The 23931-nt window shown below is 39.4% G+C and overlaps 1 protein-coding gene and 1 long non-coding RNA gene across 2 annotated transcripts in view; one reads left to right on the plus strand and one right to left on the minus strand.

Moving 5' to 3' along the window:
• ST8SIA6 (ST8 alpha-N-acetyl-neuraminide alpha-2,8-sialyltransferase 6) overlaps positions 1-11824 on the plus strand; it is a 37659-nt gene extending 25835 nt beyond the window's left edge. Inside the window, exons 5-8 of the mRNA XM_081971468.1 lie at positions 2888-3032; positions 3746-3855; positions 6239-6331; positions 6917-11824. Coding sequence (XP_081827594.1) covers positions 2888-3032; positions 3746-3855; positions 6239-6331; positions 6917-7385 — 817 coding nt within the window. The 3' untranslated portion in view covers positions 7386-11824. The remainder of the gene's footprint in view (positions 1-2887; positions 3033-3745; positions 3856-6238; positions 6332-6916) is intronic.
• Positions 11825-18239: 6415 nt separating this feature from the next.
• LOC309381194 lies at positions 18240-23473 on the minus strand. Its single transcript, XR_014173520.1, has 2 exons — positions 22628-23473; positions 18240-21193 (listed from the first exon to the last, which is right to left on the minus strand). It is a non-coding gene; the product is annotated as an uncharacterized lncRNA (long non-coding RNA).
• Positions 23474-23931: the final 458 nt, after the last annotated feature.

Below are 23931 nucleotides of genomic sequence, written 5' to 3' on the forward strand. Positions count from 1 at the left end.
GGTACTACTTCAATGTAAAGTAGTACCTATGCAGTGCACTCTGCAGCGTCATACTGGCCACATGACCACGAAATGTCTTTGAACAGTGCTGGCTCAATGGTTCTGAAATGGAGATGACTAATGCACCCTATAGCCAGGAATAAATAGCAGAGTAAAATCCTCACAGACTCCTTTAAAAAAAAAAACTTTACATGGGGTGCCATTGAAGACCATTCAGAAACTTTTAACTGGTTCACAATGCAGAAGTGCATGTACTAATGTTGTACACTACTAGATTTTCCCATGTAATACCTTTGTTGCATGAGCTGCACTGGCTTCCAGGGTTTTCTCGGTGCAATTTAAGGTGTTGGTCATCACCTAAAAAGCCCTATGTGGCACAGAGACAGGTTACATGTGAGATTACCTTTCCCTAAATTATTAACTCTTAATTCCCTAAATCTACTCAATCTGCCAGGCCAGTAATGTGCACATACTTCTATTCTCTTCCCCTAAATATTGCCATCTTATGGGAGCTAAGAAGTGTGCCCCTTCTATAACAGCTCTTGTCCCATGGAATCCTCTTCTTCTACCCTATAAAGCCTTCGAAGACCTGACTTTTTTTCCCCAAGCACTGGAATAAGATTAGATGACTGAATATTTGAAGTTAGATTTGATGCCAGGTTTTTGTTTTTAATGTTTTAGTGTGTTTAGTGTCATAAATTTAATATAGTTTTATGTGATATTTAACCACCCAGAGTTGGTTAGAATGTAGGTGACTGTATAAATGTTTTAATAAACAAACAAACATGTATTAATAATGAATTAAAATCATTATTTTCCCTTATCTATATTGGCTCCTTTGAACTACACTATTCATGGTAATAATAAGGTAAGTAAAGCCTTATAGAATTAAAATATTTCATAACAATCTCTCTCCTAATTTGTAACACATTGTGCAGCCATTTTATGTCTCATCCCTATTTATTTCCTTGGAGAATTGATTGAAGTAGCAATTGCTGCTGTATAATGAGTACAGTGATGGAGTTGGACAGGAGAGATCCTCTCAGGGTGCCTGGAGGCTGTGTGGATCTGGATGGGAGACAGAGGCTTTGGCTGAACCCTGGCAAGACTGAATGGTTTTAGGTGGATGGAAGTCGAAGATCCAGGACTTAGACATCTTTAATTCTGGATGGGGTGGCACTACCTCACTTGGATCCTATCTGCAACTTGGAGGTTCTCTTGGATATTCCCATTCAAAGAGCAGCTAGGAGAGTCTCTGCAGAATTTCAATTGCTTTCTGGATCAGGAGTCCCTATGCTCAATCATTGAAGCCCTGGTCATCTAATACTTGGACTACTGCAATGTGCTCTACATGCTCTACATGGGGCTAACTTTGAAAACCATTAGGACGCTTCAACTTGTGCAGAGTGCAGCAGTGCAGGGAATCCCTAGAGTGACCCATGTTACATTGCTGTTCCATGAGCTGCATTGACTGCCACTTTTTCTGGGCGCAATTTAAGATGTTGGTTATTATCTACATAGCCATGCATAGCATGTGTACTGGAAGGACTATCTCACCCAGGCCTGCCCCATCCATGTTACAGAGGAGGCATGCTGCAGATCCTGTCAATTGCAGCTAGTGGTGTCCAGGAGAAGAGCCTCTCTTCCATGACCCCATGACCCCAGTGCTTTGGAACTCTGTGCTCCCCCAATATAAGTATTGAGGTTTATTGAGGTTGGGCTTTCAGTGAGGTTACAAATAAAATGCAGCAACCTATATATACATTTACCCAGGAATAATGGGATAATTCTGAATTATGGGATAATTCTGAAATACTAAAGTTTGTACTTCAGAATGGACTTCCCATTTCCACATCCTGTAACAGCAAAGTGGATTGCTTCATCAAAAGCTTAGGCTCCACTAAGATTAGATCAACTAAGTTTAATGTTATTCAATCTAGTGCCTTTATACTTAAAAGGCCTTTCCCTGGTGTAATGGAGCAATACATAATTTCTTGGAAACAATCCCATTGAAATCCTGAGCTTAATTTTTAGCAGAATCACACTATAGAATTATAATTATAAATCTTAGTTTAGATATCATGCATTCCATTACAAAAGGAACATGACTAAAGAAAATGATCAAGTACCAGTATTATTCTCATAGGCAAAAAATGAAGTTTTTTAAATGTCTAAAAGCTATAGATAATATTAAATTAGGGTGGGGTTTTTTTGCCTTTTGAAACTGTCTGCTATCATGGCTAAATTTACTTGAACATTGAAAATAACAAGAAGCCTTTTTAGTTCAAAAACAAACAAACCACACTGTAAAACTCTCAGATCCTAACAATATAGATACATAACAATATTGTCTCCCAGAGGTCTTAAGAGTACTTTGTATTTTAAATCAGAACTTATTAATAAGCTGAATCCACTCTAGCCTTTATGTTAACATACTTATTAATATAAATGGGACGTGAAATTAGAGTTATCTATTAAGTCCTATTTATATCTGATCAACTTTTTCTATATCAGTTCTACCGTAGAATTCCAAAACAAAATCTGCAGCAATAGCATTTTCTCATTGTTGTCTGGTAGTCGTGGATTTGATCAGGACTAGATCCGTCCCTTATTTTTAAAAAAATAAGTACGTAGACCTACATAATAATAAAATAAGTTGCATTCCACCTCTTAAAATCCTCACCTAGCCTTGTTGGCCAAACTGGTTGATGAATTATATGAATTAAAATCCAACTTATCACAAGACTGTCTTGTTGGGGGTCATTTAATCCATGTTTATAATAATAAACAATATGAATCAAATTTAATTTTATTTGCTGACTATCAGCATATTAATCTCTCTACTAAACTCATTGTACTGGTCTTTCATTTTTATTATGAACTTCAGGGCAGAGCTTGCTTCATGCTGTGATGCTATGCATAATTTTATTGCTTCTCAAAAAAATACCCCATTGGGAAGCAACATGACTTATGAAGTGGACAATAAAAAAACCATCCACATTACAGAGGACATATTCCAGATGTTGCCAGAGGTAAGAAAAGCTCTGATGTTTATAAGGTACCATAAACAAAACAGTATAGGACCAATAAGAGGTGAAGAAAAAATATCTTTTGAGTTTAGCTTTGGCAAGAGCATTTTTTTTTAAAAAAAGTTCTATTCTATGCAACTCTAGTCAGACGTGATGTCCAATTTCACCTCACCAGAACTGGAGAATGTCTCTTGCTTGAGAAAACTATTGTCCGCTTGAAAGATTAGGCAAATGATTAGGCAAACTACAATGACTCAAATATAAAATTGCTTCCATAAATATATCTAAGGTCACTGTTATATAGTTCTAGTATTTTAGAAAGCAAATATGGTAAGAATATGCTTATGGCTTTGCACAGTGGCATTTCAACAAACCATCATTAAATGAAAATTGGCTTAATGCAACTTTGTATCCAGAATTATTTGGCCTCTGGAAAATACTTGAAATAATGTGTGACGTATGTACCCAAAATTATTTGGCCTGTAGAAAATACTGGGAATTTAAGGATAGGAGATTTATAATACTTACGAGCAATTGAGGTAATGATTACTCAGTAAGTACTCAAAAGTACTTAAGTACTTAAAAGTTAAGTACTTAAGTACTTAAAAGTTAAGTACTTAAGTACTTAAAAGTTAAGTACAGTAAGTACTTAAAAGAAATGCGTGCTCCTGCTTTTTTAAACTCTGACATATTCTGTCACTGTCTCTTGTTTTCAGTCTCAACCTCTGGATTTTCCTTTCAAGCAGTGTGCAGTTGTTGGAAATGGAGGAAATCTTAAGAGTTCCAATTGTGGAGCTGAAATTGATAAATCTGACTTTGTGTTTCGGTGAGAAATTTTAAGTACAATAATCAACTCATTGCAGCCCATTAATAACAAAGGGAGTGAACCAGCATTTCCCAATGTGGAGATATTGGCTATGGATGACAGGAGTTATAACCTAATACAGAGATGGCGAACCTTTTTTGGCTCATGTGCCACAAGTGGGGGGAGCGCAGGGGGGTCATGTGCGGGCTTGCCACACCCATAATGCAATGCGTGACACCCCCCAGTGCACATGTGCGCACTACAGGCGCTCCCCCCCATTTTTACATGCTTTTTTCACCCTCCCCAGGCTCCAGAGGCTTTATAGGAGCCTGGGGAGGGTGAAAAGAGCCCCCCGCCCCCCCGGAGGCCCTCCAGAGGCTTCAGGAACTGTCTGGGGGCTTCCCTGATCCCTTTAGAGCACTCAAAAAGACCCTCCAAACAAACCGGAAGTCACTTCCGGTTTGCTTGGAGGGTCGTTTTAAGCATTCCGAAGGCTTCAGGAATCGTCCGGAGGCTTCCCTGACACGTTCGGAGCGCTCAAAGCGACCCTCCGAGCAAACCGGAAGTCACTTCCGGTTTGCTTGGAGGGTCATTTTAAGCGTTCCGAAGGCTTCAGGGACCATCCAGGGTCCCTGAAGCGCTCAAAACGACCCTCCGAGCAAACCGGAAGTCACTTCCGGTTTGCTCCGAGGGTCATTTTGAGCTCTCCGAAGGCTTCAAGGAAGCCTCCAGACAGTCCCTGAAGCCTCCGGAGGGCCTCCGGGGGAGTGGGGGAGGCTCCTTTCACCCTCCCCAAGCTCCTATAAAGCCACTGGAGCCTGGGGAGGGCAAAAATGGTTTTTAAAAAGGGTGAACTTGCGTGCCCTGACAAATGGCTCCGCGTGCCACCTGTGGCATGCGTGCCATAGGTTCGCCATCACTGACGCGAAGCAGGGGAAAGTTGTGATATGTCATGTGATGACAAGGTGATGCTGCGAGTTTGACACCCCTGTTGTAGAAGAATATATAGGTCACTTAGCTACAAATATAAAGGGACTCAATGGCTAAGACGCTGAGCTTGCTGATCAGAAAGGTCAACAGTTTGGCAGTTCGAATCCCTAGCACTGTATAATGGAGTGAGCTCCCGTTACTCGTCCCAGTTTCTGCCAACCTAGCAGTTTGAAAGCATGTAAAAATGCAAGTGGAAAAATAGGGACCACTTAGTCATGCTGGCCACATGACCACGGAGATATCTTTGGACAGCGCTGGTTCTTCAGCTTTGAAACGGAGATGTGCACTACCCCCTAGAGTTGGGAATGACTAGCACATATATGTGAGGGGAACCTTTACCTTTTACCTAACTAAAAATATAACATTGTGTGTCCACACATTTCAGTACCAGCTGATTGTGCTGGAATTTAGATGTCCAAGGTACAGTATGGTCAGTTCTACGTGGAGATAGCAAGCAAGAGCTGTGGTGGCGCAGTGGTTAGAATGCAGTATTGGAGGCTACTTCTGCTGACTGCTGATTGCCAGCAGTTTGGAAGTTCAAGTGCCACTGGCTCAAGGTTGACTCAGCCTTCTATCCTTCTAAGGTCAGCAAAATGAAGACCCAGATTGTTGAAGGCCATATGCTGACTCTGTAAACTGCTTAAAGAGGGCTGCAAAGGCACATGGTCTATGTGCTATTGCTATAAAAGGTTGTTGGGTTATTTTGCTATATTTGCCTGTATGGTTTTTTATTGCTCTGTAATGAAATCAGCTGCATCAGATCCATACATGTGTTGAGGTGTGCTTGGTCCTAAGGTTTATCAGTGAATGAAGATAACCTGAATCAAATAAATACACGGTACTTCTTCCTCACCAATTTTCTGTCCCCAAATGATCTATTAAAGTACTTCCATTGTAACTTGTTTCAAACATAACTGGACTTAAGAAAACCTCACATCTGAAGAGTTACCTCTGATTATCCATTTATTCTCCCTTTTGTCAGACAGATAACATGTCTGACAAAATTGATGGCATGGTATCTCATTTTTAGCAGGTACATATATTTGTATCACAAATCCATCTAAATAATTAGATAAATGTCCTCCCATTATATAGAAGGAATGCTATAAGTTAGATATGATTCCTAATTTTGAGCCTCAAAAATTATGTATATGATACATTTTCGGCATATTTTTATGCCAAAATGTAAGTTCCATTTATTTCTTAAAGGTATATTTAGAGTAAACCTTAGAAACCCAATCCTTCAAATACAATAATAAAGCTATTTAAGTGATTAAACTACAATTCTCAGAATTCAGTTAGCTAGAAGTTAGATAGAGCCTGATTTAGTAAAATTAATGTATCTTTTAATACTTGAGAGAAATCTGACTGTTACAATAGGAGTGGAATCTAAACACCTTTTGTAAAATTACAGGTGCAATCTTCCCCCAACCAGCGGAAGTGTCAGTCAAGATGTTGGCAATAAGACAAACCTTGTAACTGTTAACCCAAGCATTATAGCTCAGAAGTGAGTATAGCTGTGGTATTATTTGCAATCTGTGTTTAATCATTAGGCTAAACATCCAGAAGCTCATTGGTGTGTTGTCATTATCACCATGGCTTCTCAGTTCTACTGGCTTCATTAATGCCCCAAACCCTCTCTTAAAAGGCAGGCTAATGGGACTCCTTAACCTTTTATTCTTTGAGAAAGTAATGGAGCCGTGGAGTCCTATAGTTTCTGCTTCCATAAATTTCTCCATCACTTTGAGATCAAGAAAGCATTGGAATAATGAAAACCATTATCTAAAAAGTGGCAATGGGCTTTCCTGTCTCTCAGTGCCCCTTAAGGTTTTGCTTCAGTGCTGCAGCTAATCTTATATTATGCATTGACTGAACATATGGCAAAGAACCGAAATGAAAAGAGGGAATAGATTCTCTGCATAGTCATTTTGTTAAAAGTGGCTCGCTTTGTGTACAAACTAAATACTGCTAAATTTAAATAAACTGTAAGCTCAATCTGACTGCCTGTCTATAGTTAAAGTACTGCTGTTTAAGGTAGATGCCCTGTATTTTTTAGCACATATCCACATCCAGTGTCTTTGCTCTTATGCAGATATAATAAACTGAATGACCAGAAGGCCACCTTCCTGGAAAACATTGCAAGTTATGGAGAAGCTTTCCTCCTGCTACCCGCTTTTTCCTTTAGAAGCAACACAGCAGCGTCTTTCAAAGTGCATCACACCCTGAAAGAATTCAGTATGAAGCAGAAGGCTATATTTTTCTACCCGAGGTATCTCAAAAGTCTTGCCCAGTTCTGGAGAACTAAGGGTGTCAAAGCCTACCGACTGTCTTCTGGCTTCATGATCACCAGCGCAGCAATGGAACTCTGTGAGAATGTGAAGTTGTATGGTTTTTGGCCTTTCTCCAAAAGCATAGCAGGTATCCCCATAAGTCATCACTACTATGACAACCAACTTCCAAAGCCAGGTTTCCATGCCATGCCCAAAGAGTATAACCAGATACTCCAGCTCCATGGAAGAGGTATCCTCAAGTTGCAGTTTGGCAAATGTTTGACAGAGTAGCCCAAGGTATGTTTTTGATCCAGAATGGAGGACACCTCTGTGAAGGCCATGCATTCCTATTTTGATAGCCGGGAAGACAGTATATGATAGGTAATGCCAGAAATGTTGGATGCTGGAACTCAAACTGGGTTGTATGCCTCTTTTCTCTCTGTCTTTCTGAAACTCTTTTTCATTCTTTCTTTGTGACAGTCAATTTGTTTATAGCATTCCATTCTCTGACTCACTCCATTTTACCCGCTTGACATTTCCCAAAATTATTGTCTATAAAGGGCTTTTGAAATGAAGACACCTGCACAGAATTACGGTGAGATCCAGAAGGTGCATTAGGAACATAGGTTTGTCATTTTTACTTTCAATAAAAGAGAATATTTATAGCTCAGGGTGGAACTGTGGAGTCCTTGGTGCTCTCTGAGTCTGGTTGTTTTCTTGCAGATGTTTCATTAGCCAACTAAATAAAATCGTTGGTGACTCACATTGATGATATTAGCTAGGCACGTAATGAAATGTTTGCACGCAAATAACCAGGCTTGCAGAGCATTAAGAACTCCACATCTTTATTTTATTTGAGTATCTAGTAATTAATTAAACAGCAACGGCTTCATGTTTTATAGCTGGGGGAAGACAATCTGTAACTCATAATCACATGCTATCCTCAAAACCAATCTTCTATGATTGAGGTCGACTGCCTAGTTTGTTGTTAGTTGGAGATAAGAGATGCATAAAACTTGTACAAGAAGCCCTAAAATATTTTAATACGGCTTCAAGTTTTTTAATGCCATCTAAAAACCAGGGGAAAATAGTAGAAGATCTTAATCCTGCCCAGGGTTAAATAGGGCCACTACATGATCATTGAACGCCCATATACCTGAAGCTGCTCCAGAAATATTATTTGACTCCACCACATTAGAGTGCCTCTGACAACAGTGTTATTACTTGTGAATTTTCCTGGGTATATCCTTAACTAAAATTATAATTTCAATTTTGCTGTGTGCCATGTGGACATGATACTTCCTTGTAGAAGGAACCTTGGAGATAAATAAATGAAGTCTTGCTAGATCAGAATCATTCTATTAAATGTGGTCCTTGTTCCCTACAAAGATCAGCAAGCATGTAAATTAAAGTTTATTTCATAGAATATCTAAAAACGTGCATGATGTATGCAAAGATCTTTGAAAAACAAGAATTTACAGACTTAACATATGAACTTCCAACCACAGATTTGATACTAGGGGAGATACTGGCTTAGAATGAACAATGTTCTGCATTTTTAAAACCATTAACCTTTAGGCTAAAAAAGAAGCTATGTAGCTTTTTATTGAGTTTTCCAAGGAAAATAACATTTTGATGATATTCTCATGGAGGAAGTCTGAACTTTTTGTATTTATTTTATATGTATGAAATTTCAAGGTACTCTATCTTTCACTGGACAATTATTTCTCCATCGATATTCAGCCTTTTTCCCTTTATTGAATCCCGAGGTAAAATGTCGCACTGCAATCTGTTGTTGGATTTGATCAAGTCTCAAATGATTAATTTTTGCAAGTATAACTACAAACCATTTTGTACTTAAGTATGGCATTATAAAAGTAAATGTGTGCCATTGTAAATGGTTGTAATCTACTTTTTTACATAGATTACATTTTCAAAGCTCAGAATGTTCACTAAGAAGACACAATCTCAGGATGAAAGTGGTATTTATGTAGCTATTGCATGCTTAGTTGTTATTATAAACATATTTATTGTTTTTTTACTGCAATCTAAAATAGTAGAGCACTGTATGTATAGGATCTTGAAATATTACTGAACCTTTTCCCATGTGCAAAGAGTTATACATGGACTATGTTCAAATTTAAGCCTTTCTCTGCATTTTGCCAATGCTTTCTTGTTTTTGTTACTTGTGGAACCTCAACGTAGCATCCAGTTTATTTCTGTGAAGTATTGAATTGCCAAAAAGTGCAACCCTCTGCAATCTCTTCACACCAGTGGGCAGGTAATGTGTACTGAATCTTCTGCATATTTGTCTTGTCCATCTCTTCTACATATTCTTCTTTTATACTCATTAAAATCATAATGATTAAGAGCAGGCAAGCGATTTTAAAAAATATTTCACCATGCCTTATACAATCAAATACTCCAAGAATTAACAATTCCTGTCTCATTTTCCAGTTATAATATCAAAAATTACATATTCCTGTATTTTGTAACAAAGATAAAATTATACTTTTAAGTGTGAGACTAAAGAATGGAATTCATGAGATCAGAGAAATGTGGGAAAAATGCTTGGCAGGGAATAGTGACAATGTGCTTTGCACACCCATTTTCCAATCTCATAATACTTTTCTGGTATTCTGGCAGACAATATATTTCTAATTGATGCATGTTTTACAGATAATCATCTGGACTCTGATATTTAATTCTTAATGTGTGTTTCATTAAAATACTATTAGAATTAAATTATTAACAAGTCTTGATTAAATTTTCTTTTCTTAACAACATGGAACAAGGGAGAACAAGTTATATCATGCATTCCAATAAAAAATGGGATATGTCTCTTGGGCAACATTTTCAGACCTATTGATGGCATTCATCAACCAAATGAGGCACTTGTCTATAAAAATTGTAGAAATAAATAACTTTTTGGATTTGACTTTCTCCAGAAATGAAAGACTGAGCAACTATTCTACTAAGCATTAGACACTGAAATTCTGCTTAATTTTGACCACTTAGTGAACAAAGATGATGGAATCCAATCTGGGTCAATCTATTTATGAAAAGCATATCTAGTTTTGGTAATTAAATCTCTCTCACATAGATTTTTCATAGTCAGCAGAAAAGCAGAAACTACATAGATCCAGCTGCTTTTTGCATATGTTCTCAATCTTGCACAAAGATACCACCAGCAGAATACAGAATAATAGAGTTGGAAGAGATCTTGGAGGTCTTCTTGTCCAAGCAGAAGCCCAAGCAGGAGAGCCCATATTGTTCCAGACAAATGGTGGTCTAATTTATTAAAAACCTCCCAGTAGTGGAGCTGCCACAATATCTGAAGGCAAATTGTTTTCACTGTGAGAAAAAATTTCCTTAGTTCGAGGTTGGATCTCTCTTTGATAAGTTTCCATCCGTTATTTCTTGTCTTGCCCTTGGATGCTTTAGAAAATAAGTTGACTCCTTCTTTGTGAGAAAGGGATTAATCCTATCTCCATTAGATTAGACATACCCAGTTCCTGCAATTGTTCACTTTATGTTTAAGGCTCCAGCCCTCTAATCATCTTTGTTGTTGTTCTCTGCACTTTTTCTAGAGTGTCAACATCTTTTTTATATAATGGTGACCAGAACTGAATGCTGTATTCCATGTGTAGTCTCACCAAGGCAGTATATAGCAGGACTAATATTCTATGTATTTTTGAACAAACTGTTCCTCTGTTGATGCATTGGCTGGACTACATTACTATTTTGGCAGGTGAAGGACCTTGCTGGCTCATAATTAAGTGGTTGTCCACTAGGATTCCTAGATCCTTCTCATGGTGACTACCATTGAGCCAGATGCCATCTTTTCTATAACTCTCCATTTGATTTTTCTTTCCTAAGTATAAAACCTTACTTTTCTCACCACTAAATTGCATTTTGTTGGATGGGGCCCAGTGTTCAAGTCTATCAAAATATTTCTGGATCTTGAGCATATCTTCTAAAGTGTTGGTTATTACCCCTAGTTTGGTGCTGTCTGTGAGTTTGATAAATTCCCTTCTATCCCTTCATCTAAATCATTTATGAAGATGTTGAAGAGTACTGGAAATAAACAGAACCTTGGTTATCCCACTGAATACCCACTCCATGTAGATGTAGTTCCATTGAGGACTACACATTGAGTGTGATTGGTCAGCCAGTTGCTATTCTATCTGGTGGTGATACTGTCTCAGATGCTCTATTTTACCAAGAAGTAGGTTGTGGTCTACCTTGTCAAATGCCTTACTGAAGTCCAGAAGCACATGCTACTATTATTATTCCCAATTCTTGATTTCAGAGAAATGTAATCTAGGTGGAGACACATAACTGACAAGATCCAGGTGAGAGATCTCTACATATATGCCATCTTGTCACAATGTCAGGCATTTTGCACTGGACTTAGAAGCATGCTGTATTTGAAAATTGATTAAACACATCAATATGGTTTCAGCTTATAAATCCAGGGGATGTCCTTTTGGTTTTTACATCTATTGAAAGATAGCTTATATGATTTTCTCCTGGATTTTTAAATAAATACTTTTTCATTGTACTTATTGGTTTATTGAATTTCTACAATGTTTGAACTATTGGACATAGAATCCCAAACTATTTATGCTTGTGTAGATATTTTCCTCTTCTTTTAGTCTCTTTTCAGTAAATTTGTCACAACACTTGATAATTTGCAGTCAAACTATAATATTATTATCTATTTGAAATTGTTATTAAGTGTCTGACTATATTTATGGATCAATACCTTCATTTTCTGTGCAATGTATTGGGAATTGTACTCTGCTACCTTTTTGTATCGGTTTATTGTTTATTAGGTAATATTTTGTCATCAGCCAAAAGACATTGTTGATGCTTTGTTTTAATGAAGTATCTCAGTGCCAAAGATGTTTGCTTTCATAGATATAAAGTATATGTTGGTTGGTGAACTAGAATATTTTTGTGTTTTTATTTGAAAATCTTGCTAATAAAGAGTTTTGTGATATTTATTGCATCTACCCAATTCATTTTATGCCTACATTCAGATCATTATGACTGCATACCCTTATTAAGATGAGGGATCCCCAAATATTTTAGGATTGGTGGACAACGTGGACTTTTGAAGATTGTATGGGTACCATCCAGTGATGTGCGGTGAGGTTTATGGCTGGTGAGGCTGGTGACGTCATCAGGAAGGTGGGGAATGGGACCACGTGTGCTGGAGGCTGAGGCTGCCTCAGCCTCCAGCACACGTGATACCATTCCCCGCCTTCCTGAGCGTGCTCTGCCGGCTCACGCTCCGCAGTCCTCGAAAGCGACTGTGGAACGACGAGAACCTTCCTGCATCTGCTGGACTTTGCGCGCTCCTCGCGACTGCATATTGCAGTCGCGAGGAGCGCACAAAATCCAGCAGAGGCAGGAAGGTTCTCATCGTTCCACAGTCGCTTTCGTGGCTTCGTCATCCGGGAGCACCGACAACATTTCTGCCTCCGCAGCTCCCGGGCGCGGCCGGACGGATGTATATAATATTATATTATATAATATTATATACTATTATTTCATGAAGAGAGGTGAGGCTCTGCCTCTCCTGCCTCCCCTGACCGCACGTCCCTGGCACCATCAGGAAAAGGGCACCATGGTGTGTATAAGTGTACAAATTATCAAACACACATGTGTCAAAAGGCAAGTTGGCGAAGTTATTTTTTTTCTTCCATACATTCTCTGTGGCTTCTCAGAAAATTCTGTCTCCCCCAGATTCATGTGTGTGTATGCATCTCTGAGCATTCACCCAAAGAACTAGAATGCAACCATTCAACATGTTTTTCTTAAGACTGTTTCTTGAATGTGCAAGGGATTCAGAGATTTTTGTTTCAAATAAAGATTATGTTGTGATTGTGTTTTGTTTTTTTACACATGGAATCATGAAAATAAAATATACCAGATCAAACATACCATTAGGAAGATCACCATTAAAATAGAACTGAGACAGTTAGCATATTTTCTCATTTGCTTATAAACAAATGACCTAAATCCTACATTTAAGAAATTAATTGAAGAATAAACAAGATAAGATTTGTTTTATATTGTATCCATGTAGGGAGCAAGTTTGATTTATTATAGTTGGGTTTTTTTATGTTGAAAAGTCACCAAAACCAACTGTTTTTGAGAAAATTCTCTTTAAGTATGACCTGAATCAAGACATGCAAATTAATTGTTTACCATGGCAAGAAACTGGAACTGTATTTTTGTAACCAATGTCTCTGATTAAGTTCTGCTGGAAGATTCTCATTTGCATGACTTAATTAATTGATGGCCCCAAACCTCCTTCTACTGAAACAAAAAGGTTTCTGTATGCAGTAGTTGTTAGGTCTTTTGTTAACATTCTTTGTGCACATAACAAAATCTTGGGAAATGAGAAGTACCCCTCTTTCCTCCTCTTAAAGCCATCTAACCTTCTGACTATTGTTATCAAATCTTAAGGCATTGGTTTATATAGATTAATTGTGAAGTACCACAATAACTATTATACTGCATTTACAGGAAAGAGGCTATATAGTACAAGTTTATTTCAATAAATCACAGAATTAGAGTAGTTTTTTTGTTTTTTGCTCTACTCCTCTCTCTGTCTTTGTAGATAAGAGTTTATATCTAGCTTGCCTTCCCTAAAAATGAGTCACATAAAAAGTGAATTATAAAATAGGAAAAAGCACACACACATACACACAAACACAATACTTTAAAATCATAAAATTGACCCTAGACTGGCTGGATTTGTGAGATGAACTTTAACTGGTTATTTGTTTTTTTTTACTGTGCTGTATGAATTGAGTCTTTATAGTTTATAAACAATGGCTTTATATCACAGTATGAGCCAAATACCATCAGATATAGCTATAGCACATAGACTTATATACTGCTTCACAGTGCTTTACAACCCTCTCTAAGTGGTTTACAGAGTCAGCATATTTCCCCCAACAATCTGGGTCCTCATTTTACCCACCTTAGAAGGATGGAAGGCTGAGTCAACCTTGAGCCTGGTGAGATTTGAACTGCCAAATTGCAGGCAGCCGGCAATCAGCAGAAGTAGCCTGCAGTACTGCATTCTAACCACTGCGCCACCACACCTTATATACTGCACATGTTTTATTCAATAAAACAAAGTGACACCCTGGCTTAACCTAACTATCATCTAGGGCAGTGATGGCGGACCTATGGCACGCGTGCCACAGATGGCACGCGGAGCCATTTGTCAGGGCACGCGAGGCGCTGCCCTGTCAGCTGGCCAGTGCGCATTCGCGCGCTGGCCAGCTGACTTCACCTTTTTAAAAACCATTTTTCGCCCTCCCCAGGCTCCATAGGAGCCTGGGGAGGGTGAAAAGAGCCTCTCCCCCTGCCCCCCCCGGAGGCCCTCCGGAGCTTCAGGGACCATCTGGAGGCTTCCCTGAAGCCTTTGGAACGCTTAAGACAACCCTCCGAGCAAACCGGAAGTGACTTCCAGTTTGCTCGGAGGGTCGTTTTAAGCGTTCTGAAGGCTTCAGGGAAGCCTCCGGACGGTCTCTGAAGCCTCCAGAGGGCCTCCGGGGGGGGGGAGACTCTTTTCACCCTCCCCAGGCTCCTATAAAGCCTCTGGAGCCTGGGGAGGGCGAAAAAGGCATGTAAAAATGGGGGGGAGCGCGTTGTGCGCGCATGCGCATTGGGGGTCGCACATTGCATTATGGGTGCGGCACGCCCGCACACAACCCCACTGCGCTCCCCCCACTTGTGGCACGCGAGCCAAAAAAGGTTCGCCATCGCTGATCTAGGGTTAGGAGTTTATTTAGGTATGTGTACTTTTTTCTTTTCTTTTTTGCCAGGAATTTTTTTTTATTCTCTTACATAGCATTTTAAGTATACATTCACATAATTGTTATTCTTCTTTACATTTATCATTCTTATACATTTGTTATTTCATTTAATAGGATATAATATACAATTTGGGTTGCTTTATTTACCATCCCTTCCTCCTGTTTTAACGCCACCTTATTTTCCCTTTCTTTCTCCCTCCCTTCTCTACTTTCTTCCTTCTTCCTCCCCCTCCCTTCTCCCCTTACTTTTCTCCCATTCCTACTCTTCCTCTTCTTCTTCCCCTTCCTACCTCTCTCCTTCTCTTCCTCTCCCTTCCATCCTCCTCTCCTCACCTCTTTCTTCTTTCCCCCATATTCCTTTCATGTTCTCCTCCTTTCTATCTTTCTTTTCTATTATTGTAAGTGTCTCTTTCAGGTCTCAGTTTATATTTTCTTGGGATGGTATTTCCACAGACCCAAATATAATTTGGTATCATTTCTTATTCACTTAGCTTCACTAATCCATCCTAACTATATCCCCCCCCCCTTTATATCTCGTTTTTGCATGTATACTTATATATTTAATATTTTATTTTCTGTTTTCCCCTTCTTCCCCCTCTTTTCCATTTAACAGTGCCTAGTCTGAGTTCTCTATCTTCTCCCTATTTTCTTTTCTAGTTTCCTTTATCTAGCCAATCATAGAATCTTCCCCATGTCGTGAAGTACTCCGATTCCTCTTTATCCTTTATTTTCATTGTCAACCTATTCATCTCTGCACAATCTAATATCTTTTTATTACCATATTTTTCAGAGTATAAGACACACTGGAGTATAAGACACACCCTAATTTTGGGGGAGGAAATCAGGAAAAATACCTTTCTGCCTCTTTCCCAGCAGCATCCATCAGTATTCATCCGATTAACATCTTTGCTACCTCGGACAGAGCCTGATTTTCGAAGTGGCCCTGGGAAGTGTGATAATTTTTGGGCTGTAGCACCACGATCCCCTCCCCGATTCCAAAAAGGGTGCATGCAGAGGTCAAAAAAGTTCATCATGCTTCAGGTGGCAGTGGGTTCCAGCACGCGCTGCCACCTCAAAATGCTTTCCTTCCCAGTTCCCCTGTGTACATTGCAGAGCCGCGCACACTCCTCCTCCTCCTCTGCAGACTTGCCTTCTCTTTCTCCTGGCCACACCATCGGCCAGGGGAGGCAGGGAGAAAAGCGAGAGGGCAGCATGAGCTGGGCACGAACACAGGGCAGGCAGATTAGAGGCAGCCGGACAATTGCCGGCTTGCTGGCTCTGCTGCTGGCCACCCAGAATGCAGAGGCAGCAAAGGAAACCCGCGCTGCAGCCGCTGCCTCGAGGTCGAGCAGCAGCAGCGAGATATTTCCCTGCAAAGAACAGCCAGGCTTGAGTAAGATGTTTGGGCACAATTTTGGGGTGGCAGGTGGGGCCCGGGATGAGATGGGATGGGGCAGGGCACACATCTTACCTGAGTCTGGCAGCTCCATCGCTTCTCTTTCTTGGTCGCTCTGTGCAGGGAAAAACATCTTGCACAGTAAAAACTTTCTCATGAGTAAAGAAGTTTTTCTTTATGTGCAAGGTTTCCTCTGCAAAGACTGGCTGAGATATGGAATGGAGCTGCCAGACTCTCCCCTACCCTACCTCCAGCTGGGGTGGGCTCTGGAAAGCCACCAGGAGAGAGTATAGAGGTGGCTGGCAGAGCCCCCCCACCCCAATTCCTGAGATCAGCCCTGGCCAGGAAACGCATCCTCCCCTCGGCCATAGCTTGACTGGAGGTTCTGTGTGGTCCTTCACGCAAAGAGCATCTTCCAGGGCAGGGGTGGTGAAGGTGCCTTCCAGACCTGGGATGCGGCAGGAGAAACTTCACACAGCTCCTAAGGGGGCTGAGCCCTCCCTGCTTGCAATGTCTTCACCCAGAGGGCATTGCTGGCAGCCGCTTCCTGCAACTCAGGATCTCTCCGCTCTCCTTGCTGCTGCTGCTCGGCCTCCTTGAGGCACGTAGGCAGGAGGCAGCGGTCACAATGTGGGTTTCCTTTGCTGCCTGCGCACTCTGGGTGGCCAGCAGCTGAGCCGGCAAGCCAGCAATTGGCTGGATGCCTCTAATCTACCTGCCCTGTCTCTGTGCCCAACTCCTGTGCACTCACCCGACCATGCTGCCCTCTCGCTTTTCTCCCTGCCTCCATTGGCCGACAGTGCTGACCAGGAGTAAAAGAAGGTGAGTCTGCAGAGGAGGAGGAGGAAGGTGCACAGCTCTACATTGTGCACCGGGGAACTGGGAAAGAAAGCATTTTGAGGTGGCAGCATGTGCTGGAACTGCCTGCCACCTGAAGCATGGTGAACTTTTTTGGCCTCTGCACCTTTTGGAATCGAGGAGGGGATCGTGGTGCTGCCGCCCAAAAATGCTTTCTTTGAAAAGGTTTTGAACGCAATACCCTGGGCTGCTTCGGGAATCAGGCTCCATGTGAAAGTGAGGATCCTCACCACATGGAACCCCTGAAAATGCAAAGTGCTGAGTGTGTGAGTGGAGCTACATTCAGAGTAAAAGACGCACCCAGATTTTCACTCTCTTTTTTGGGGGGGAAAGGTGCGTCTTATACGCAGAAAAATACGGTAGCTCTTCATCTGTTGGTAGCTTATTTGATTTCCAATTTTGGGCAAATACAATTCTTGCTGCTGTAGTTACATGTGTAATCAAATAAGTATCCTCTTTCTTGAATTTCTCTGGGATAATACCTAATAAGAATATCTCTGGTCTAAATTCTATTTCTTGTTGTAACATTTTCTTTAACCACACTCTTATCTTAGTCCTATATTCCCTTGCTTCTGCACATCTCCACCACATATGATAATAGGAGCCTATTGCTTGTTGACACTTACAACATTTCGCTGATTTGTCTTTAAACATCTTTGCTAATTTTCCCAGTGACATGTGCTATCTATAAAACATTTTGTATAAGTTTTCTTTATAGGCTGTTGACATGGTTAATTTATAGTTCCTTTCCCATAGTTGTTGCCACTTTTCTAGCTCAATCGTGTGGCAAAAAATTCTTTGTCCAAGTTAACATTGTATCTTTAACCACTTCTTCTAAGCTAGTTCTTAATAGGTAGCTATATAGTTTCTTAGTTATTTTTTCTTCCATTCCCATAAATATCTTATCCACCTCCGAATTTCCTAAGTTAAAACCGAATTCCCTTTTATCTTTGTCATATCTTGCTTGTATTTTCAATTGTGGAAACCATCATAAATCAATTCCTTGTTTTTCTAATTCTTGTTTTTGTTTTAATTCCCCCCTTTCTGTTAAAATATTTTTATATCTTTGATATTTTTTATACTACTGATATTTGGATGTGTCAATGCTTCCATTGTTGAAAGCCACATTGGTATTTCTAAATAGTATTTCCCTTTCACTCTTTCCCATATTGTTAACAATCCATTCCTTACATAATGTCTTTGAAAATAGCCATGTACAGTATCTTACTTTTACCATACCACAAAAAAGCATGCCAACCTAGTTGCAAATCGTGACTTTCCAATGTCAATAATCTTGTATTACTCAGTAGAATCCATTCTTTCATCCAAGATAATCCCGCTGCTTGATAATATAATTCCCAGTTTGGTAATCCAAATCCACCTCAAATTCTTGCATCTTGCAACATTTTTATATTAATTCTTGCTTTTTTCTCCTGCCATATATATTTCCCCATTATTTTGTTTATACTTTCAAAGTATTTTATCTCCAATTTTATCGGTATTGTTTGGAATAGGTATAGCAATCTTGGTAGTATATTCATCTTTACTACTGCTATTCTTCCCATCAATGATAATTGTAGGTTTTTCAATCTATTTCTATTTGTTTTCTCACTTTATAATAGTTATCCTCTTTTAGTGTTACACATCTTGATGTCAATTGGATACCCAAATATTTCACTTTTTTCACCACCTGAATATCCAGTTTCCTCATCAACTCTCTTTTCTGTTTTTCTGTCATATTTTTCACCAATATTTTTGTTTTATCTTTATTGATCTTCAAGTCTGCTACTTCTCCATATTCTTCTATTATTTCAATTAGTTTTGGCCCTGTTTCTACTGGATCTTCCATAATAAACACCAAATCATCTGCAATGCTTGTAATTTATATTCTTCTTTCTTAACCCTCATCCCTTTTACCTCTTTATTTTGTTGTATTTCTCTGTTCAAAATCTCTAGTGTCAATATAAATAACAATAAATAAATAACAATGGCAATAGTGGAGATCCTTGTCTCATTCTATCTTTCCTGTCATCTCACCATTTATCATTACCTTTACCGATTGGTTATTGTATATCATTTTGATCATATTTATGAATCTCTCACTAAATTCCATCATTTGAAATTGCATTATCATAAATTGCCAGTTCACATTATCAAAGGCCTTTTGTGCATCCAGAAATAACAATGCCATTTACTTCTTGAGTGGGCTTCGTAGTATTCAAGCGTATTTAATACAATTCGTATATTGCCTCTGATCTATCTCTTAGGGAGAAATCCATTTTGAGAAATCCATTTTGTTCTATGGGTTCATTTAAGAGTCTCTTCATTCTTTCTTGCATTATTGATGCAAAAATTTTATAATCCACATTTAGTAATGAAATAGGTCTGTAGTTTTTTTACTTGTTGTAGATCTGACTCATCTTTTGGTATCAGCGTTATATATGCCTCCGTCCATGTTTCTGTATCTTTGCCTCACTTAATAAGTCATTAAATAGTTCTAACATTACATTGCTTATGGAGAATCCCCTCCCCATCTTCAAAAATTATATTTGATTGGATTGTCCTTCTAATATATATGCTATTTCCTTTTTACTTTGGTCAGCCAGAGTTGTGTATAATTTATACTAGTTTTGCCTGTTCCAAAAGTTTTCTGTGTTTCTTTCTAATATGTACTTCCTGTAAGCATATAATGTCCAATTTCAATTTCTCTAGTTTATTGAATGTTCGTCTTCTTTTTATTGCCGAGTTTAGTCTGTTTATGTTGATTGAGATTACTTTTATTTCTTCCTCCATGTCATTGGCTTGTAGGTTTAGTTGATCTAATCATTCTAAGCTGCCTCTGTTTCTTTGTCTCTTTAGCCCTTGTTCCTTCTCTTAGTGCTTTCTCTTCCTGTTCTTTCTCCGTCCTCCCTTGATCTTTCCCCCTAATTTCCTGGCATTTGGCTCCTCCCTCTTCTCTTACCAACATTCCTTGTTGTACTACTATATGTTGTTCATAAAATGATTCTGCTTTCTCTAGTGTATCTAATTTGTGCCTTTGTTCTTGCCAGTTTACCAAAATTCCTTCTGGAACCAGCTGTCTAAAACTCACCCCTTTCTTAATCAGACTCTTGGTCAGGAAGTGGTATTCTTTTCTTATTTTTCTAATCTTCCTTGGAAAGATTAGAAGTAACACTATCAGTAACACTATCTCTCTAGATTTGTATTTGATTTTAGTACTTCTTATTTCATTTTTTAGGGTTTTTAAAAGAAATCTTATTTGTACCTCTCTGGGCAGGTTATTTCTTATTGCATATCTTGTATGTACTTAAATGTCTCATTCATTCCACCTAAAATGTGTTCCTTACTCATTTCTGTGACCCCTGAGAGGATTTCTGCAATCTTCTCTGCTAAATTCTCTCCTTTCTCCTCTTCAATGTTCTGAAATCTTAGGCAGAATTCAGATCGTTCCATTTCCCAGAGTATGGAGGATTCATCTTGCTTTTTATCAATTGTTGTCAATTTGTAATCTATCTCCTCCACTTTTTTCGCTATTATTTCTGCTCTTTCTTCCACCTTCCACCTCTGTTCATTTTTCCCCATCATTTCCTTGACTTCTTTCAATTCATCTTCCACCTTACACACTTTCTCTTCTACTCTGTTTACTTGCTCCTTAAGATCCTTAAGAGCTACGTGTATGGCTTGCAACATACTTTTTAACTCCAAGATAGCTTTATCATGTTGCGTTGGTATACTTGTTACTTTCTGTATCACTGGACCGGGCGGTGTCACTGTTGCAGATGTATATGATGTTGTTTTCTTCATCTTGATGTTTGATTCTGACATTGTTGTGCTTGAGTTATAATCAGATTTTATAATCCAAAAAGTAAATTAGTAGATTAATTGTAATCCTGAAATCGCCCACAGCAGCTCAAACACCAGCCTTCAATAAACCAACCCCCGTTCTTGGACCCAGTCTTCAGGTTCTTGCTACCTTAATCCATTTGCTTTGTAATGCCAACCTGGGTTAAAAAAGAAACAAAGAAAAAAAAATTGGTAATTGGTGAAAAAGCTCTCACCTCAACAAAAAAGAAAGAAAAAAGGCCCAAAATTAATTCCACAATGGTAAACCACACTTCATTGCTAAAAGGCAAAGGAAAAAAGAAGAAAAAGAGAGGCGAGGAAAAACAGGAAGGGGAAAGATAAAAATTGTGTTGAAAAGCGACCGAAGTAGACAAGTAAAAGGGGGGGGGAAAGGAAAAAGAAAACCTTTAGTCTAAGTTGTCTGGTTTATCCAAATTTCTGCTTCCAGTAAAAAAAAAAAAAAGCACACAGTTAAAAAGTATTCTCTGCTTCTCAGCACCCCATTATAATGTAGCACGAGAGTGCAACACCATGTTTACGCAACTGGTCTTAATTTCTTCCTTCTAGAGAGACTTTATCATCAGTTCAATGTTATCAGCCATACTTCAAGGTTGTTTCTTGTTTGCCAGCTCTTTTTTTTTCTTTTTTTTCTTTCTATGGCCAACTTTGTTCAACCAACTTTTATTTACCACTAGATGGCAGTGCAAACAAATAATTCATCATATCTATCTTTTAAATTCACCACTTTAAAACCAAAGAGATTGTCAAAAGTTATTAGAGTTATTAGGAAAACAAATGCGTAAAGTAAAAGTTTGTAAAAGTCTGTAAAAAGTAAAGTAAAAGTCAAAATTCCAATTTGGTTTCTAGCCCTTAAACAGTTAAACAGGTTTCAAGATCTATCATTCCTTTTGTCCTAATGGTTTTGTCTGTCTGTTCACTGCTGGTTTGAGGATAGGAGAGCTTTATAACGCCCTTCCCCCACATCTCCTGCCACTCTTTATTTTAAAAAAGTTTTTCAACCTGAGGTTAAAGTTAATTACAGGAATGTTGTACTTTCAAACGATCTTGTTATTTCACCCAGATGAAGCACTTCGCTGATTTTCCAAACTGCTCAGCCAGGGAAGCTCACAATGGCTGCATTTCCTGCTTTGGGTCCAGGAGCATTGCATAACAATTTGCAGGTGTTTTAGGGGAGTTGCTGGTTCCCCAACCCTACCTACTTGTGCTCCCCCTCTTCACTGCCCCACAAGAAAGCTATGGTTAATCACCCTTCAACATAGCAGGAAATCTAACGATTCTTCGGAGAGCCCCCGGGAGAACACGTCCTGTTGCTGATCCCTGGTATGTGTACTTTTTTCTGAACATACAGATTACTTTCTATTGTAGGTCTTGTGATCTTGTAAGTACGATAAATGAAGGTTTGGTCTGGCTGCTCTAATGATGTAAGTACCAGAACTATGGAGGAATAGAAATATCCCTTTATATTATGCAGCCCTTCTCCATACCATAGTAGGGTATCATGAGACTGGACAGAAAGATCTCCATACCAATGGCCAGAACAATTGCCCTATATATCAAAATGTTTTCCTTACCTTCAATTTCTGCAGCAACATTTACTGCTCATACAAGGAAGACTCTGGTTTCCACAAAACCTGACAGCTCACTGAAGGAAGTTGGGACCAAGGATCATGGGTGTCAAGGGGGGATCCAAATCTTTTGCGAACTCCGGCATTTTTCTAAGAACACAGAAACTGGCGTGCCCCAATCTTCTATGCCACTTGTGGATACACCTGGAATGCAAAGGTTTACCAGTTAGTGAATTTTCAACATTAACAGTTTCATGAGGAACCTTAGGCTTGCTCTGAGCAACCTGCTTCCTTATTTTCTGTATGTTGGCTTTAGAAGCCTTTGGAGTAGCAACAGGATCTCTCTCTGAACCAATTCTCTCTAGGCCTGTGCTTTCCCTTTTTGGAGTTTACATACTTGCCTTTGCTTGGGGTTTAGGCTTTGGCTTTTAAGTAATAAACACCACCAATCAGCATGGTTTCAGCAACAATATCTCCATCTTTAACTATGTAACTTGCTTTCTCGAGATGGTGAACCTGGAACTTTAACTCTCTAGACAAGTGACTTTGACTAAACAAATTACTGGTTGCTGAAGGTATGTAATAAACGTCAGGGATGAGTGTATTGAGCTCTTCAACGTAAACAGTTCCTTTTCCCATGACCTTAACAAGGGTGATTGGAGAAGGAATACATTTCTCGATAATCAGGTTCTGCCTCGTGCATCTCTGTGAAAAGTTCCTTTCTGTAAGTAACGTGTAAAGCTGCTCCACTGTCCAAAGTCCACAAAAGACGTCTGTTGTACTCTGGATCAGGTTGTGGATCGTTGGTTATAGCCAATGTGACAAGTGGAGCTTGTGGATCACGCCTTGGACCACGACGACCTTGTCTTCCGCCTCTACCTCTGCCTCTGGAGTCTGTTCCTCTGGGCTGGTATGTGACGGGAGCTGGAACTTGTTGGGGACAATCCCGGGTGTCATGTCCCATATGGTTACAGATGTAGCATCTTGGCATCCTTGGAGCGTAGGCACTTCCTCAGAAGGGACATCTAGCTGGAGCTCTCGACGCTGGCAGCCATTGCAAATGTGGTGTGGCTAATTTGATAGCTTCCTCCTCAATTAAAAGTCTGCATACATTATTAACAGTGCGATGAGCAATAGGCACGTGGTTAATCTTTGCAATGGCATCTTTCCATTCATAATTCAATGAGTTAATGATAATGCTGATCATTTGGATATCATCAATAACATGGCCTCTTTCTCTCAATTCACTTCTCATTCCTTTCAGTTTGGTCAAATGTCCACTAATTTGTTCACCAGGTTTCAACTTCGAA

This window comes from Natrix helvetica (genome assembly GCF_964273705.1).
Source record: "Natrix helvetica genome assembly, chromosome: Z".
Lineage (NCBI taxonomy): Eukaryota > Metazoa > Chordata > Lepidosauria > Squamata > Natricidae > Natrix > Natrix helvetica.